The 18,573-nt window shown below is 43.1% G+C and overlaps 1 protein-coding gene across 2 annotated transcripts in view; it reads left to right on the top strand.

Annotated features, from left to right (window-relative positions):
- The window catches only part of AACS (acetoacetyl-CoA synthetase), a 65,724-nt gene extending 49,315 nt beyond the window's left edge, over positions 1-16,409 (top strand). The window contains exons 10-17 of one of the 2 annotated variants that reach the window (XM_090062755.1): positions 3,350-3,414; positions 3,592-3,714; positions 4,320-4,433; positions 5,106-5,231; positions 7,895-7,964; positions 9,298-9,356; positions 10,887-11,089; positions 15,014-16,409. In XM_090062755.1, the coding sequence (XP_089918881.1) occupies positions 3,350-3,414; positions 3,592-3,714; positions 4,320-4,433; positions 5,106-5,231; positions 7,895-7,964; positions 9,298-9,356; positions 10,887-11,089; positions 15,014-15,151 (898 nt within the window). In that variant the 3' untranslated portion in view covers positions 15,152-16,409. The remainder of the gene's footprint in view (positions 1-3,349; positions 3,415-3,591; positions 3,715-4,319; positions 4,434-5,105; positions 5,232-7,894; positions 7,965-9,297; positions 9,357-10,886; positions 11,090-15,013) is intronic. The other variant, XM_090062754.1, reaches the window with a different exon arrangement.
- The last annotated feature ends 2,164 nt before the right edge of the window (positions 16,410-18,573 follow it).

Below are 18,573 nucleotides of genomic sequence, written 5' to 3'. Positions count from 1 at the left end.
CTAATCTCCAGGTTTCTAAAAGAGGAAACATCAATTTAAAAAACCCCAAAACAATAAAGACAAAAAGGAAAGGGAAGCACTGACTAGTCCTGCTACATGATAAGAAATGGCTTGAAGGACAAGAGGCAAGTGAAATACTGCACACGGCTAAAAATAGCTGAGATGACTGCATTGAGCTGCTGTTGAACAACCAGTTTATGTCCCTGGGCTAACTTAGCGCTCTTGTCCCAGGAGATGGTCTCTGTGTCTGACAGTTGTTTCATGCACTGGAATATCTGTGCCAACAGGTTGTCACTGCTTAAGAAACGGCAGCCTTGGAGGTGCCCTTCAGGCGTGTATCTGCAGAGGGAGAAAACTCCCCCTCCGAAAAGAGTTTGTTCTGTATTGCTGAAACACTGACCTCTGCCTGCCGCCCCTGATATCCTACCATCATTTCAGCAGCTGCTGCCTCCTCCACCTTGGAGTGTCTTGGTGGTGTTGGCAGCTCATCAGTGGTTCCTCTCTATCAGTTTTAATGCGAGTAATATTGGGCATTTGTACACATGTTTGTGCTGCACTACTGGGCACTTTTAAAAGCACCTGGTGCCGTGGCACATGCATTTGTACAAATGGCGAAATGCGCATCAGTGCTGAGAAAATGGCAGTGGCATGCTTTTGAACTAAAACACATCGAAGGTGTTTTAGTTCAAAAGTGCACCGCTGCCATTTTCTCGGTGCTGACATGCATTTTGCCGTTTATACAAATGCATGTGATGCAGCACTGGGCGCATCAGCTTGCATGCAGAGCAGACTCGGTTAATTTAGTCTGCTCCAATGCACTGGATCTCCAAAGCTTTGGAGCAGACAAATGTACAGGTTTCCCTCGCTCTGTGCAGGTTGTGTATGTGCAAATTTGCTCTTGAGTGATGACCCTTTTTATACCAAAAATTCGTTCTATGTGTGGTAAATTCACTCTTATGTGATTCCGGTGGTGGAAGCCCGCAGTCAGTTGCGGTGTATTGTGGGAGTGATGTGCACCAAAATATAGTCTCTTGCGTGACTGTGCTCCTCGCTTACTGTCTGCGATGCGTGTTTCTCTAGTTGCCATCCCCATACGGCTTCTAAGCGTCTCGCTAGCTTATCTCCTACCCCTCTCCCATGTCCATCAATGAAGCCTTCCCCATCCTCTCTTCACACCAACTAAACATTCACCACCACCCTGTGCTTGTGTGAGTAACAAAATTGTCTTGTAAAAGTGGTAGAAATGGGTCTGGGGGTCAGTACAGTCGGGGTCTTGGAAGGTATCCCTATTTGTTACATTGTAAAGTGGGTTCCCTTTATGCAAATTCACGTTATACCCCATTTTCTAGGAACGCATGTATAGCATAAAGCGAGGGAAACCTGTACGTGTACACATGCCCATTGAAGGTATCTTTTATTGCCTATGCTAATTGTCACATGCTTTCCTTTACACTCCTAATTCTATAAAGCATTGTATATAAATAACAATAAAGTTAGTACTTCTCGGGATTTCCTTAAGTGAGTTTATTGCTATTATACGAGGCGGCAGAAACCACTTGGACATTCCTGATGTGGGAATATGATTTGGTGAAGAAGGTTAATGTATAGATCTGATTGACGCTCTGGCAGTAGAAGGTGCTAAGGTGGCAGGGAGGTTCACTTAAGTTTCGGGTGATGTGTGAGAACACTTCCCCCCCACTCTCCTTCTCCTCTTGCTAAGAGCATTGAAAATGAGTTATATGCAGTCATTTAAAATTCTGTTGTTTCCCGGTTAGATTAATGGCACTTCAGAACTCATATATTAAAACAGTAGGCAAATAAAGCTCTGGAAATTCTGTTTCAGCCTCAGTGATATTATAACTAATGTAGATAAATGTAGGTATTAGGCCTCATTGATTACTGTGGATAATTTAACTTTTTTTCAAACTAAAAAACAAGCACAGTTCTTTTTCCAAAGGATTTCTTTTCTCACCGACGTTGTTTTTGAGAGCGTTCATGGTTGTATTGCATAGTTGCTGGTTTGGGGAGGAGGATGGAGCCAGGAGTCGTGAGTTGTGTTTCCAGCAGAGATTTTGGATTGGGCTGTGACACTGTGTAGGTCCCGCCAGCCCTCTCTGCCTCAATACCAGGGCATTATAGGATTGTATGAGGTTGGGCAAGGCTGAATTGAGGTCCAGTAATGGCTGATGTTTGTGTGATATGGAAGGGGCAAAGTCGTTTCCTGCCAGAGTGCGGCTAATCATTGCTGCAGTCACTATGCTCAAAGGACCAAACAGATTTCTCCCCATGTGCATTTTCCTATCAGTGCAGGTGTTTGGGCCCTTGTAGGAGGCAGCCATCCATTTTAGCTCTGAGCTGCTTGTAACAATTCAATTATTTAACGCTCAGGCTGTTGCTAATACCCGAGGCATTTTGCCCGCTGTTCTGCTGGGTTCCAAAATGAAAAAAGTTCTGTTCCTAATGCATGTGATGCTTTGTCAAATGTGCAAGACAGACAACATTCTCTAGCTATCCATTTTCTTTATTTATTGCATTAATTGAAATATTTATTTCGCTCCCTGCCTTCTGTGTTGGTGTGAATACATTGCTTCATGGGACTAGTAATTGCTGTAGGGTGATTGCCTTGTCACAAAGATCGGTGATTTGCAGCTGGTTGAAGGAATGACTTGCTCAGATTTTTGGATGCTGAAGATGATGTCCTGACCTTAACTCTTTCAGCACCTGGTGTGGTATCAAACCACCTGGTTTTTGGGGGGTTTTTGAGAAGCCAAAAGGAGCTGAACCAGAAGTTCCTCCTTATGGAAGAGGAAACTTTCATCTCTTCAGAATACTCTTGATCAACGTATCCCCCTCTAGAACGGTTCCTTAGTGTTCGCCTGACCAGGTATCCAGGCCAAGTCGTATCTGATGTGTACCCTATATTAAGGCATTAGCTTTCTGCTAAACAGAGCAGTGACAATTATCGTCAATTAATGAATTAAATGTTGTTAGTGTCCCTAATGGATTTGGAGTGCTCTGCAGTTTATGCATTCCTGGATTTGTAAGTGAATATTCTTTGCTACCTGGGAAGGCTTAGCTTATGATATTTAAAACTGGAAGTAAAAGTTTCAAGGCTATAAAAATGTCTCCAGTGACCTGACTGCTTTTCATTCCCCCCTAAAAAGCGTGCCTGGAATTTCAAAGCTGGAAGTGGCTACATTTCCTGGCTGATCAATGTGCAGATGATGCAATGTGCTTACAACTTCTGCTTGCATTTCTGGGAATTGCAGGTCTTCAGCACCTCAGAGGATGGTATTTAAATAGGCAAAGTAGCTGAAAAATTCTCCTCTCTTTTTCTTTTTCCCTCTAGGATCACCATCCTTGGAACAGGCGCCAAGTGGCTGGCTGTTCTAGAAGAGAAAAATTTAAAACCATGTAAGCTTCAAATGCCTATTGATTTTTATTTTTTCTTCTGGTTCTGTATCCTGTCTGCGTACAGCAAATTGACTGTTCTGTTTGTGATTTCTTGAATCTAAGTGGTGAATAGATAAGGCGATATGATTTAAAAACCTTGTCATTTTTATTTATTTATTTTGGTTTTCTTTTTTTAAGGTGAAACCCATAATCTTCAAACACTCCACACTATACTATCTACAGGATCGCCACTGAAATCTCAAAGCTACGAGTATGTCTACAAGCACATAAAGAGCAGTGTGCTCCTGGGATCCATTTCAGGTGATGCTTTACTCTGCAAACCTATTCCATTTGCTAATCCCTTCTGCAGCTTGTGCATTTCTTGCTTACTTTCAGGAGAGGAAAACTGAGCCTTGGAGTGCTCAGCCTTGGTTTTGGTAAACCCACAACTAGCTGTGGCTTTTGCAGGGTTTTCTTGCATAATTCAGCATGCCTTTATATTAGTATTATGAAGCCGGTGTGCATAATAACTTGGAGGTGGCATGATTCTGATGTAAGGGAGCAGGGTCATGTGTTTGTAGGGGATGTCCCTAGGGGCAGCAGGGCAAGAGAAGGCAAAGAGTCTATTAACTTACAGTACACACTATTCTGTAAACAGCTGATTTCAGCAGAAACTGCTTCTTGAGGAGATGTCACCTGGTTTCTGTTTCATTTACTGTGGGGCAGTTAATTAAGACTCCTGACACATCACTCTGTAAATGATCTAGTGTGTTCTAGATTTTATTACTTAGCATGAACAGAGCAAATTCGGTATTACATGCTGATCTCCTACCCTCCCTCCCAGTTCATGCGTGGACTTTATTTGAACCTTTGAAAGCAAGCACTTTACATGTTCATGCATTCTAAGCGTCTTTCCTTTGCTGCAGGTGGAACAGATATAGTTTCCTGTTTCATGGGCCAGAATGTTGCAATTCCAGTTTACAAAGGAGAGATTCAGGCTAGAAACCTTGGCATGGCAGTGGAAGCCTGGAATGATGAAGGTAACTGATCCAGGAAACTCAGTAAGAACTGAAAGGTAACAGCTGTGGGAATTTGGCTGGTGCTTTACGAGACTGGTAACTGGTACTGTGTCTTCATTGCTACTTCAGCTTTAATCCTGCCTGTACCTGGAATGGCCACAAGTTGCAAACATCTATTGGCTATTACAAAGCCAGCTTGAAACATGTTGGGGATTTCAGTCTAATTCCACAGTGGTGCCCAGTAATGACTGTGGATTTTGCAATGTGGAAACTTGTCCAACAATTGCTGGAGTAGGGAGTCTTAAGTGAAGAGAGTTTGTGGGTAAAAACTCTGTCACTACTGACCTTCCTTGTCTCTCTCACTTTGGGAAAGTGGTTCGTTTGCGGGTTTTTTTGCTAACCTCCAAACCCTTCCATTGCTATTTATGTTTAGTAGTTAAACTCTATTTTAGACACTGGGCTAAATTCATGTGTGTTGCAACTCTGCCGAAGTTAATGAAGCCAAAGTTAGGATGAATGTGACCTGTTGCGTGGCTTTCTGAACCAGCAGTGATATCTAGCCAAGTTTCTAGACAAGTTCCAATGCAGCTGGATTTTTATTTATAAAGAATAATGTTCTTTTCTTTGCTTTGATGTTCTGTGGTTCACAGAAGAGAGATACTAAACATATCTCTTGATTTGATTTGTAAACAGGGAAACCAGTATGGGGAGAAAGTGGCGAGCTGGTTTGCACCAAGCCTATTCCTTGTCAACCCACCCACTTCTGGAATGATGAGAATGGAAACAAATACAGGAAAGCTTATTTTTCAAAATTCCCAGGTTAGTCGTGGAAAACACTGGCATTATTTGAACTGGTTGTAGAAGTGGTGGGTCATTTACAAACCTGGAAATTCACAAACGTGCTCTTTCCCACTGCTGAACAGCTAGCGGTAGCTGTGTGTCTGGATTTGCTAGGATGAGAATTGTAAGGAGTGTTTGATAAATCTTCTGCTCCTTGTTCCGTGATGCACAGGTTTGAACTGCAGTCCAGGTTGGTGTAATTAAAATCCCTGGAAAGCTCCAGCTCTTCTGCTGTTGCTGCTTTATTGTCAATAGGCAGCTATGGCCATAGCAGCCAATGGTCCTGCACTGCACAGGTGTGGAGTACTCGGCATGGAAGCAAGGCAGGGAGTGATGAATGGGTTGGGGAGCAGTCCTGCATTAATGAAAGTGTCACTGCACTGATGCCAGACAGTTCCTACCTAGCAGAAGGAGTGAGTCTCAAGAGATAAGTGCTGGCCTGGTTCCCCATTAGCATGGGGACTGGGTTTAACCTGGTGTCTTGTTGGATATGCACATCCCCACTCTCACACTTCTCTATGTTGATAGGAGTGAAGGAGCTGGTGTGCTCTGGGCTAGAGACTTATTTGTGGTCATCATCAGGGGCTCAGCCCATCCTTTCCTTCTGCTCCTGCTAGCACTGGAGTGCAGCAACTCAGTACGCACTGCTGCCCAGCAGACAAAGACTTGGGGGAGCAAAGCCTCACACATCCTTTTTTTCTCAGAGAGGGATGGGGATCTGCTTGCAAGATGCTGCATCACCAAGCTGTACTAGGAGGTTTACTAGGAAGAGAGTGGTTAAGTGAGATGCTACGTGCTGCATCAGGAGACTGTGATCTGATTAAAAAGGCTTGACGTCCTTGCTGTTTTGTTTGGGTTTTTTTGAGTGGTACTTTTTTAATGTCCCATTCCGTATACTCTGCCTCCACTGTCAGAAAAAAATGGCAAACTCTTGCTTGGCATTCAGAATCTCAGCAATCCTCCTGTCCCACATTTATACCAAGTGGGTAGTTTCTTTGCTTGGGTGGGAAGAGAATTGATTTTGACATGAAATCATGTGGCAAGATCCCATGCACTTGTAATTCTATCTATAAATCTCTCTTTCCCTAATCTATTGCTCGTTATAATAGCTGATGAAATAAGGCTCCAAATAGAGCCTTGATGCACTAAAAAAAAGTATTCGTTTTTCCATGCAGGAAGCTTTTCCTGACTTGGAAATCAAAATACAATCTTTTTTGCAATTCCATTTCTGCCTCGTAGCAATACCAAAGAGTATGCAGAAAATACACCGCTCTCTGTCACAGTGTCAGTAGTTTGCAACACGCAGACATGACATCTTTGTTTGCAAACTGTCTGCTCATAATAGATTAAGCTTTGGATCACCATATTGCTATTCCTGGTGCTTTAGCAGTTTAATGTGCAGTGTTTTTAACTGGGCATAAGAAGCCGGAGGGGATCTTTAAGAACAAAGGGGTCATTGAATTCATGTTAAAGCTCAGACGGGTGAGTATAAGCTTAACAACCATAACTCTGAAAGGAAGAATGGCTGCATGTGACAGGAGTCAGCACTGAAACCACTGTGATTCAGAGGCTCTATTAAAAACCTGGCTATGATTTCCCCTTGCCCCTATTCTTCTATATAAATGTTTTCTAGGCTGATACTTGGCATAAAATGTGTCAACTGAGGAATTTGAATGCCTGTAAGCGTGTGGCTGGGGTTGTTTTCTTTAGGCAAAATTAGAATAAAATTGGGTCATGTTTCTTTTCTTAGCCCCTAACTTCAGAGGAGTTTCTCCAGACTGACACCACAAATGCAGTTTGGCACAGACGGGGACAGGCTGATCCTGATTCTGCACTAATGCAAGTCTGGAGGAGCTCCATTGGGCACATGGGAAATCCTCTGTGGATTCACTTGGTTGGGGCCTGCCATGCAAGCCCAGAAGAGAGAACTTCTTCTCTGCCAGAATTACATAGTGCGGTGGTGGAGAGGAGCAGCCAGGTAACACGCCCAAGTGTGTGTATTACCTGTGCAGCTGCAGCCTCTCCAGAGCATGCTGTTCAAAGCATTTTTTCATCTCTTTGCCAAAGATCTCTCATCAAGTGCTCAGTGAGGCCTTCAGCTCCAAAGTCATCAGACATCTGCCTTGTGGGGGTGTTGAGTGAGGAGGTGACTTTGAGTGTGCCTGAAATCAGACCCTCTTCCCATCACGCTCTGAAGGGGTCGGGGAGAGGTGACATCCGATTGGGGTTTGCTTGTGGTGGATGTTTTGTGGCTTGTCAGAGTCTGTCCTGATGGTGTTTGATCTTTCTACTTGTAACCAGAATCAGGACCAGGGCTGATTTGGCTAGCCACTACTCAAACCAGTGAGCACAAGGGACTTCACACATGTGGTCCCACTTAGAGAATCCAAAAAGTCTTCTCCATCTTTGGCGTCCTACCCACTGCAAATATTTCTAGGCTGCCATGTGTCCCTTTAATTGTCTTCTAACCAAGCTGGGCAGTACCTTTATTTTAACTCTTTCTTCTAAACTCTGTTCCTCCAAACACTGGTCCTCAAATCCTCTGGTCTTAGTTTCATCAGTGGAAGTAAATTTTTGAAAAGCCAGAGAGAGCTGGACGGCTGATAAACGAGACTGTCTTCCTTTTTGTCTTGTACCGGCAGGTGTCTGGGCCCATGGTGACTACTGCAAAATAAATCCCAAGACAGGCGGAATCGTCATGCTGGGCCGCAGGTAAAAATGATTATATTTTGGTAAAAGTCATGAGTCAGTGTACATAAGGAGGCTGCCATCATCAGGAGACCTACTGGTTTCTGGCTTGTAGGAGGACATGTACATATAGCAGGTGACTCCACTCTGCTTGCTGCCTTGCCTTTCCCCGTCATTTCAGAGTTCTTGTAAAACAGGAGCATTTCTATTTGCTCTCAAGATCAGACCAAAGGGAGCACAGCTAGTTGGCCACCATTACAAGACAGTAGCCCCTTGAGTTTTTGAGGATGGGTCCCCTGATTGGGGAGCTAGTGCTTTAGGGGATGTAGTGATAGTGAATGAATGGGTGAGGAGTCAGAAGCAGCATTCCCTCTAAACAGTGCAGCCGTGCAGGCACGCCTGGCAGTGCAGCATGAGTGCACCTGCACGGCCGCTCACGCCACACAGCTTAGAGGGAACGCTGGTCAGAAGATACGAGTTTTCTTCCTGGCTTTGCCACTGACTTGCTATGTAACCTTAGCCTAGTTCTGTCCTGCCTGCAGAAGTAGAGTCCCTCAGTCTTCAAGAGTCCAGAATGAGAAACCACAGATAGGAAGCTTCCTTGGCTGGGGCTTCATGGCCAGCTGTGGATGTCCGGTGGCTCTGAAAATTAGATCCTATGCATCTCAAACAGGGAGACGCAGTTAATAGAGGCTTTTGAAAAAGTCCTACCTTAACCTTTTTATACCTCAGGTTACTTATCGTTAATGTGGTGATAATGGTACCGACTGACCTTGTAAAGGACTTTAAAGCTATATGTGTAAAATGCCAAGTACTTCATTGTAAGCTGCAGTGTGCATTTTGAACACTTTTATAGAAGTTGAGCATCAGGAGCATTGCAAGCTTCTGTATTACCGTTTACAACGCGCCATGAAAACAGAGAGCTGGGTTAGCCATCTAGAGTTGTGTCCAGCTCTCTTGTCCAGCAGACGTGGTTCAGTTATGAGGCTTTGGCGCACAGTGTCTGTGATCTATGGGGAGTGAGAAGCACTACTAATACAGACGGGACGCGGGCAGTGAATGAAAAGCAATAGCAGTGCCAAGGAGTACCACAAAAGCACCTGGCAGTAATTTCATGCCTGGCTGTTGCTGACTACTTTGCAAAGGCCTGTGCATAGGTAAGCTGCTGGGCTGTGGAGGAAGCATGAAGAGCCTTCTGTAGACAAAGATCTCTTGTAACCCTGTTTCTTGTACAGCTTCCTGCACAATTCGCCACCCTGAATATTGAAAAACCCATGTAATTGCATCGGTTCTTTTCTTTTCATCAAACCCTAATTATATTTTAATGCTCCTTTGTTTGTTTGTGTGTGATTTTCAGCGATGGTACATTAAATCCGAATGGAGTGAGATTTGGAAGTTCTGAAATCTATAACATAGGTATGAAATTAACTTTTCACCTTTTTCAACCGTGACATTGTTTATAGCCTTAAATCTGAAATATAAGCGTTAAAAAGGTTGCTGGGAGGATTAATTAATAAAACACTTGCACTCTTTGAAATGAAAGGCACTAAAGAGCATATTGTCATTAACAATAAAATTCTGCTTTGTAGGCTGTGAAATTGCTTGATTTACAAAAGTGTGTACAGAACCGGAGGTGGCTAGTTGAAATAAGCTCTGTTCTCTTTATAAGATGTTGCATTTGTATAATAAGGTCTACAAGCAATTATACAGCAAGGTCTACAAGCAAACCATTTTTACCTGGCTTTGTAGGAGAGTGCCTGACATTTGTGGCTTGTTCTTTCAAGGAGAACTTCTAGACAATGCACGGTGGCTCTTACTGAGCCATTGTTAATAGTGTGTAGTAGTGCCCTTCCTCACTGCCATGACGAATTTGTGCACGAAGGGAACGCTGGTAACTCTCTGAAGCCAGCAGTAGTGAGGGAGGGTGGAGAGGTGGTGGACATAGTGAATTGAGGTGCTTGTCTCGTCCAGAGGAGTATTTGGAGGGCCAGCCTCCCTTATGGGAGCTGGTGGGACCTTCAGGAAGTTCACGGCTGTTGCCTGAAGCCATATTCCATATAGCTCCTCCTTTCCTGAAGCTGTGGAATGAGACCAGTCGCTCCTTCGTCTCGTTTATGTATAAGCCAGTTTCTGATCTAGGTTACACCAGTATTAATGAGGTCTGACTCTTCATAGGCAAGGGCTTTGTAGGGACTAGACTGCTACATTCCCATAGTGGGTGAAGTTGAATACTTACTCAGTTTGTGACCCTGCTGTGTTCTGCAGAGACCCCTCCTCTTCGTCTTAAATCCACACAGTCTCAGTTGGGTTCCCAGTTTCACCCTTACCTACACCTTCGCCCTGCAAGGAGGGAGGGAGGCTGATCAGTGATGTGAAGGCTTGCAGACCTGGGCTCAGTCTCTTGCTCCACTGTAGATTTCCTCTGTGATCTTACCCAAGTCACTCAGCCATGGTCTGCCTCACTTCCCTGTCTGTACAATGGGGATAGTAGCTCTTCCCCTAGCTCACACCCGAGTTTGTGATGATAAAGGCATCTTAAAGATCGTTAAGTATTCAGGGTCTATATGAATAGGAGGCATAGAACTGCCTCAGGTGAAGAGGCAGCAAGTATGTGGCTTAGACTGAACAAAAAGGTTATTGATCCAAATGAGATCCTAACTTTGGCTTGGGATTGGTTGTTATTTATTGGGTCTTTAAATCAGGGTTTTCCCCCAAGCAGCAGTGAGCAGCTGGGGTTTCCAGAGGAGCTTACAGAAGTTAGGTCTGCAAATCCCACGGGTTGCCAATGGCAGTTGGATGCCTGCTCTCTCTCTGTCTTTTGAGAATCCCAGTGAATGTCCACTCGCTGTTTGTTTCCTCGGTATAGGTCCTTTAATGTGAAGCGAGAAATGGATCCGGCAGAGAACACAGGCACATGATAAAGAGAAGTTTTTCTATCTTTTGCAGTGGAAGCTTTTGAAGAGGTTTCAGACAGCCTCTGCATCCCTCAGTACAACAAAGATGGCGAGGAAAGGGTGATCCTCTTCCTGAAGATGGCTTTGAATCACGTGTTCAGTCAGGAGCTGGTGAAAAGGATTAGGGATGCGATACGCATTGCGCTTTCTGCCAGACATGTTCCCAGCCTCATTCTAGAAACCAAAGGCATTCCGGTATGTCATGAAAATGCTGCTGAACTTTTTTTCTTTGTCACCTTGAATAATAATTAAGGAGCAGTTGTCATTGCTCTTCAAACCCACACACATGGAAATTTTAGCATCTAAAAAGTGTACTCAAGTTTTATAAATAGTTTGTCCATGTTGCCTAGCAACTTCACATCTTGTCTTTCGTTTTTTTGCTTTCTTCTCAACTAAGCTTGTGTTTAAAACAATTTTATTTTTATATATATAATATATATATAAAAATCAATCCTTGGTTTATAAATATACACATGCCCTTCTGTGCTAGGTGTTAGGGTTATTTTCTTACAAAAGATATTTTCTGTGTTTTCTAAGTAAATATTAATGAGCTAATTTACTTTTGGCTTTGGAGTATGCCCAGAAGCTTACGTTTACTTCTTTAGCTGTTCTTCCAGGTCAAACGGTGCAGGAGTTGAGAGTGAGCTCACAAAGCAAGCATGTTTGGAAATCGCTGTGGAGGCTGCATCTCTCTTGCATCAGCTGAGCATTTTAATTTTTGGTCCATTCATGTTATAGTAGTAGGAATAGCCTCAACAAGGCCATGCCCAGCCGTAAACTCACCAGCTCTTTGGTGTTCCAGGTGAACTACCTCCAAACCTGGAAGTAACATTGCATTTGCTGTTGAGGTGGGTTCGTGAGCCATGGGGCAGGTAATTGGCACTGTCACTCAGCGGTGGTAATTGGTCTGCTCCCCAAGTGCTCTGCAGGGGCATCTGCAATGCTTCTGGTTCTGGAGGCAGTTGAGGAGGCAAGTTTATCACATACACATACAATTCAGCTCATGTCTATGAGAGACACACGTAATGGTACAGACATGCTTTGTTTCAAATGTAGAACCCTTTTCACATCAGATGCATTTTCTGCAAGGTGTTTTTGGCCCATCCTTCAGATGGACTCTGTAGAATTGAGTCTTTTACTGTCTCCATTATAGATCTTTATCCTACTGCTTCTAAGTAGCTCTTTTTCTTTGCTGTTTCACCTTGGAGGTATAAGACGCAAGTGAAGTGCTATGTAGTGGGTGTATTTGCAGGCAGAGCAGAGCAGGAAATCTGAAAGACATCCCTTAGTTAGTTTTGCATGAAGGTGTGTATTAGGAAAAGCTTCCTTTTAAATTGGTCCTAGAACTGTGGCCCCTTGAAAAAAACCAAGTATCAACAGTGGGAAAAACCAGTCCCCAGCCAGGCTTTGTTGGGTGAACAGGTCGCTCATGGCCTGGTGAGAAAGGGAAGTATAGTTGTCTGCAGGTCATTGCCTGTGCCCTTGCAGGGACAGTGCTTTAAGACTGAACTGAACTTGAGACATTGATGCCTCATTTCATCCAAATGCAGGTTTCAAGCTAGTGGTGGCCTGACTTCCAGAGATGCTGAGAACTGGCAGCCTCAGCTGCCTTCATAGCGTAGGCAAGAGCCTAATTCTGCTCTCTGCTGAGTTCAATGGGATTACTGTAGTTTACGATGCCATAAGAGAACAGGACTGGGCTCTGATTTTGCTTATTTGAATGGGTGGAAACGAATTGCTGCTGCAAGACTTACTTCCTAAGTGATAGTCCCAGCTGAAACTCCAGCTTCTACATAATGTTAAACTTTTTATGAAAACGCATAAATCACCTGAATGTAAAGAATGAAGTTGATGGCAATGAGGTGTTTATGACAGCTAGCCTCTTAGGAATGCCTGCTTAGATCATTAATTAGTTCCCACTTTGACTGAATTTACAATTGAATGAATTTTAATTACGTTTCAGGTAAAATGTGCCAGCAGTAAAGTGATCAAAGCCGTCTCCTTGCTTTCTTTGAAGATCTTGCTTGGGGGAGGGATCTTTCCCTCCCCTTCCCCCACTTTCTGCTATTTCTGGAAGTAGGTTTAGATAAATAAACGCCCCCATCTGAAAATATAGGGTCCGATTCTGATGCCATTTTATACTGGCAGGAATCGACAGATTTGCTCTGCTGTCAGCAGTCAAGCAGTGTTAAAGTCTGAGGTCTGGATTGACCCATAATTTAGAAATTATAAAAACAACTTGAAGACACGTTGTGGACTTAGAATGGGGAAGGCATGTGCTGCAGCCCTGTGTCAACAAAATACTTAAGCACATGCTGAAGTAATGTAAATGTTTTTGCTTTGCTAATTGGGGGGTTCTGCGTGAGCAGACTTCCAGCCTGGATCTTGGAAGTGCCACGGACCTGGAATCCACCGTACCCTAGTGCAGCTCCTGGAAGCTCATCCCTTTGAAGATTAATGTGCTTCAGATAGGCTGGCACTTGCTGAGGAGGGAGAGTGCTGGTTTAGGGGATTGGAACTACACGAGAGCCAATTAGTGTAAACAGGGAGAAATGTGCCTCTTATCAAGAACAAATTCCCAACGGCACAGAAGGTCATTTCTGACTTGGCCTGCTTTCACCTTTTGGAGTAGACTCAGAAGGGCTAATGCCTGGGGATCAACAGTATAAAAAGCAGTTTACAGACCTAACAGTCATGGGGGGGCCTTTGATGAGACAGGAGGACGAGATCAGAGAACAGGACAAGACCAGTCTCTCTGTCAGGTGCCGGTGGACAAAGACTGAGACGGTCTCGGGCCAACAGTGCTTAGAGTTGCTTTGCCATAACCGTCTTGGTGTGTTGAGACTCGGGAGGAAGAGTAGTCCGGACTGGATGGTAGTTGTCCCGCTTGTGGTGATCTGAGAGGAGTCGTTCAATAATTTCTTTAATGCATTCAGGGATATAGGGTGTAGCTATGTTGGCCTAAAGGCAAAAGCAGTCAGAACTCTTGTGGTAGAGGCGATATTTTTTTATTAGACTAACTAGATAGTTGCAAAAAAAAAAAAAGCAAACTTTTTTTATTTGCAAGTTTTCAGGCTCACATGCCCTTCCTCGGGTAAAGGAGAATGCAAAGATTGTAAAATTTCTCCCCGGTAGAAACTTATATCATCCTCCAGTTCTCCTGTGCAATATGAAGCTTTGTTTCTACCTGGGAGAAATGTTACAGTGTTTTTATTCTCCTTTGCCTGAGGAAGGGTGTGTGAGCCCCAAAACTGCAAATATATATATTTTTTTCAATTATCTAGTTGGTTCCTTAATGCACAAAATACCCCCGCACTCCCACGAAGTGGCCTTTGGCCGATCATAAAGAGAGTGTCCTTGTAGAGCATTAAGATGCAGGTTTGCACACCTTGCCCCCCTTTTCCCCTGCTCCCCAGAGATATTAATTTCAGGCCAACTCCAGAAGACTTAAAGCAGCTGAAAACCGTGGGTATAATTTTAAATTGATAAAAAAAGGTTCAAAATAATTCAGATATGCTAGGCCCACTTGTATGTCCCCTGATGAAAAAGGGAACCTGGTATGTGTTTCCAGTATTGCCTCTTGAAAACCTGAACAGATTACTGAAACCGCTCGTTGAACTCTTTGTACCTATTCAAACCATTTGAAAAACCAGGTAGAGCAGTGGAGGCAAGGAGATGAGCCGGTCTTTATGGCTTGTTTCCAGCATTGGTGGTGGCTTTTTCATAAGGCCACTGGCTCTCAAGCTCATTAGACTAAAGGCACCCCTTGGAAAATGCCCCCTTTTAACTTTCACTTGGTTTTTTGACTACAGAAAAATAATAAAGCAATTCTTTTGTTGAGAAGACCCCAGAAAGACGATGACAGGTCAGAATGTTTTTGATGCTCTGGATTGCTGTTTGACATCTTTGGGTTTATTTCGTGAATCTCGTGTAGGTGTTGGCGCACCTAACAGCGCTAATACTGTGTGGCACCTGTAGCACACTTTGAAAGAATCTCATGGCACCCCTGACACTATGACACCTGGTTGAGAATCATTGTGTTAAGCCATCCAGGAAGCAACCAAAGGGAGAGCATAACTTGGTTGTTGCCCTTCTTTTCTTCTTTTTTTAATGTTACAGTACACAATAAATGGGAAGAAAGTGGAAGTGGCTGTGAAGCAAATCATTGCAGGGAAGGAAGTGGAGCAGCGGGGAGCTTTCTCCAACCCGGAGACCTTGGACCTGTATCAAAATATTCCCGAGCTTCAGAAATTCTGAAGTCAGTGGATCTTTTCATCTCTCTGTGTCCCACGTGTATTGTATATATGAAAACTGTATGTAAAGAAGAAGCTATTTAAATACCAGTGGTTCTGTTAAAAGAAAAATAATATTTCGTTAAGTGCATTATGAAAGGCTTGGGTAAGGCATAGCTCTTTCTCTCTCACTGGTTAAATACGCCATATGTACAGGAGGCTCTTCCAACCAGGAAGAAGAACCTGCCTGTCATTTGATTTTTATACCTGTGACAAATGCATCTTTTCCAGTTAGATTTGCATCAGCAAGCCAACAAATACCGTCAACAGCAAAATATTTATGATTGCTAATGGAATACTTCTGTTTCATAAAACTTTCCACTTTTTAACTGGACTTCTAACTATATTTAGGGGTTTCTTTTAAACATCTTTATTAGAGCTGCCAGCAAGGGGTTTGTGGCTGTTTAAAATACTTGATGTTTTTGTGCTGCCGAATCTGAGGGTAAAGGCATGTTAGCTTTTTCTTGAAACACCACCGTAAAACACAAAAGCATTCTGTGCATACTGTGCATATTGTCCAGATCTTAATGCACTATGCCCATCTTATTTGTACAGTGCAGTCTTGAAGCATCTCATCACACCTCTGGAGGTACTTTGCTGCCTAATTTTGTGATGTTACCTTCATATTGTTTTTAAGCTTTTAGTGTTATCCGTCTGTGTATTTCGTGAGGGCCAAATGCTGTTTCATTTACATTGGTGTAAATTCAGAAAGTCTCTGTTGATATCATTTGAATTGCTCTGAATTTATGTCAGCATAACTGAGGACACGATTTTGCCCTAATCTGGTTTTAAAGTCCATTATTAGAGTCTAGAAAGCAAAAAAATCCAGTTTTACAGTAGCAGAAGAATTCCAGTGTATTAATTTAATAAAAACCTGATCTTTTTGTAACTTTTTTTACTAAATGTGTTCTTGACAGTGAGAAACTAAAACGTTTTCTAGTTCTTGATCCTTCCAGTTTATAAAGAGCGGGGAAAAGCTGTTACAAGTATTTTGGAACTATAAGATGAAAACACTATAAAAGGGAAACACTAAAACACCTTGTGTTTTTTCACAATGAAAATGCAGTTGCAGTAGTTGTACCGAACCTCTGGCCTTCAGCACGTCCTGCATTATTTGAATATTGTGGGTAAAGTATTTAATGCATTAAAATCATGGGTGTCCTTATAATTGTATCTGTGCAATGGAGGTTGTTAAGATTTAATTAAAAGGAAATAAACTCTGATTCTTAATTTGCGTGGATTTTTCGTTTTCACTCAGTTATCTCCATAGTTGTTTTTTTTTTTCCTGCAATGGCGTTTCATATTGTCACCCTGGGCATTTATATACGTGCACGGGTGGCATTTGGGGGGCGCTTGAAATAGCACTGCTCTGAGAGCCACGCTAATTAAAAGTACCCAGAGCGTCATGTGTATCAGGTCTCTGCGCTGAAAAAAGGTGGTGGGGTGGGTGCTTTGAACTAAAGCTGATTGAATGAGCTTTAAAGTGCCTCACGGCCATTTTTCAGCATGGGGATGCTGATGCATGCGATGTTGGAGCATACTAATTTTCAAGCTCCAGCATACTTGATTAATTGAGTCTGCTCCAACGCCTTGGAATTACAGCGCATTGGAGCAGGCCCCTGCACGTGTATAGGAGCCCCCTGTGCTTTACAGCTTTGGAGGTGCACATCACAGCTAATGCACGTGTGTAGCTACATAATCTGAATGCTCCTTGGTACATGTGAGCAGGTGTGGAAGAAAACCTGCTGAAGATATACCCTGGTGCTTTGAGCTTTGCAGCAATTGCATGAAGCAGTGTGGCAAACCTTCTTCATTGCAGGGAAGGTGCTGTTCACTACTGCTGTGAAATCCTAGTGGAGACAAACCTTGGCATTTTTAATGTACAGCACCTCCACTTGGATGAATCCAGTGCAGATCAACCCATGTAAAAACTGCCATAGCCTTTCCTTCACTGATGTTTATTGAGTTGCTCATCCTGGTTCATAAATACTCCTTTCTTGCACCAAAGATATAACCTTAGCACTTCTTGTAGACAGATAGGCAAGTTGTAAACACACGGACCCTTATTAATAAGTAATCTTGGAATAGTTTATTAATTAAAACCCGATGGTTTGGAAGCATGATATATTGAGAATGTAATATGGGGAGGCTTATGGGTGTTGAATATGTGCCATTAAAATACCAAAATACTGTTTTAAATTAAGTGCACAATAATTGCATCTTCAAATGTGTATGAACCTATGGACCGGCTCCGGAGAAAGCCCTTGTCTCAAATATACGTAGAACCTGCATGCTTTGCTGGGAGAGGTTCCTTCTTCCCTGTGAAGATGAGGGTTTGTGACCTACCTGGGGGTATAGCTGCAGCAGATAGCTGAGTGCAACCGCTGAGGTGCTCCAGCTGAGTGGAGAAGCTGTCCCCTTTTAATGTAAGAGTCACTGCAAGCAGCTGAAACAGCTAATTTGGCAACCTGCCAAGAGCTAAGTACGTTTTGTGCAGTCCAGGTATGGATGATCCAGGTTCTGCTGTAATCCCTGGCCAAAGCTGAAGAATGGAGCTATCGTCAGCAACAGCATCATGTTCCCTGTGGGATGCTGAGATGCCTCGTAGTCCAGCAAGGTTTTTCTGGGTTCTGTGTGACTCAGCTGTTGTGCTGGAGTGATAAATGTCCCAAGATAAAGGCCAAGCAGTCTTGAAAACAGTAGAGAAGCAAGTAACCGAGCTGCCAGTAACCTGTGATTAGACGTCCCCCATTTAGTAGTTCTCAACTCCCTTCCCCTCCAGCATGGAACATATACATTTTATATTAACTCTGTTCGTGTTCATTAAAACTTAATGATGCCATTCTTTAATCCATGCAAAATGTCTGGAGTTTGCAAAGCACACAAACCCTTATTAATAAATAATCTTGGAATATTTTATTAATTAAAACAAGATGGTTTGGAAGCAGGGATGTATTGAAAATGTATACTTTGCCTAGAGGTGAATGGTGTTTTTTCATATATTCTATCATTTACCAAAAACGCAGGAGAAAGTTCAGATGATTAACAGATGAAATTTGAAACTTTCGGTTTTGTTTGGCTTAATGCATACATTCAAGCCTTGGTGCAGAATAATGCTGTGTTTTGCATTTGTATAGTGAAAACTGGACTAAGGACTGCACAAGGACTTGAGCCCTTCAGTTAAGTCGTGATGGATATTATACTTAGACAAATATTATACTCAGTTTCCAAATTAACCTCTTTCTGCTTCAATTGATCTCAAGGACCCGACCTGGAGCAGTGTGGAGCACGTGCAACTACTGGAAGTCAGCGTGATTGGTGAGTGTGTTTGGCACCCTTGGAAAACAGGGCCTGGAAGTTGTTCAGTGCACCTAAGAGAGTCTGGTA

This window comes from Crocodylus siamensis, chromosome 9 (assembly GCF_052110815.1).
Source record: "Crocodylus siamensis isolate JL-2025a chromosome 9, ASM5211081v1, whole genome shotgun sequence".
NCBI lineage: Eukaryota > Metazoa > Chordata > Crocodylia > Crocodylidae > Crocodylus > Crocodylus siamensis.
The sequence above is the reverse complement of the archived record's forward strand: the minus strand, read 5'-3'. Positions and strand labels throughout refer to the sequence as shown.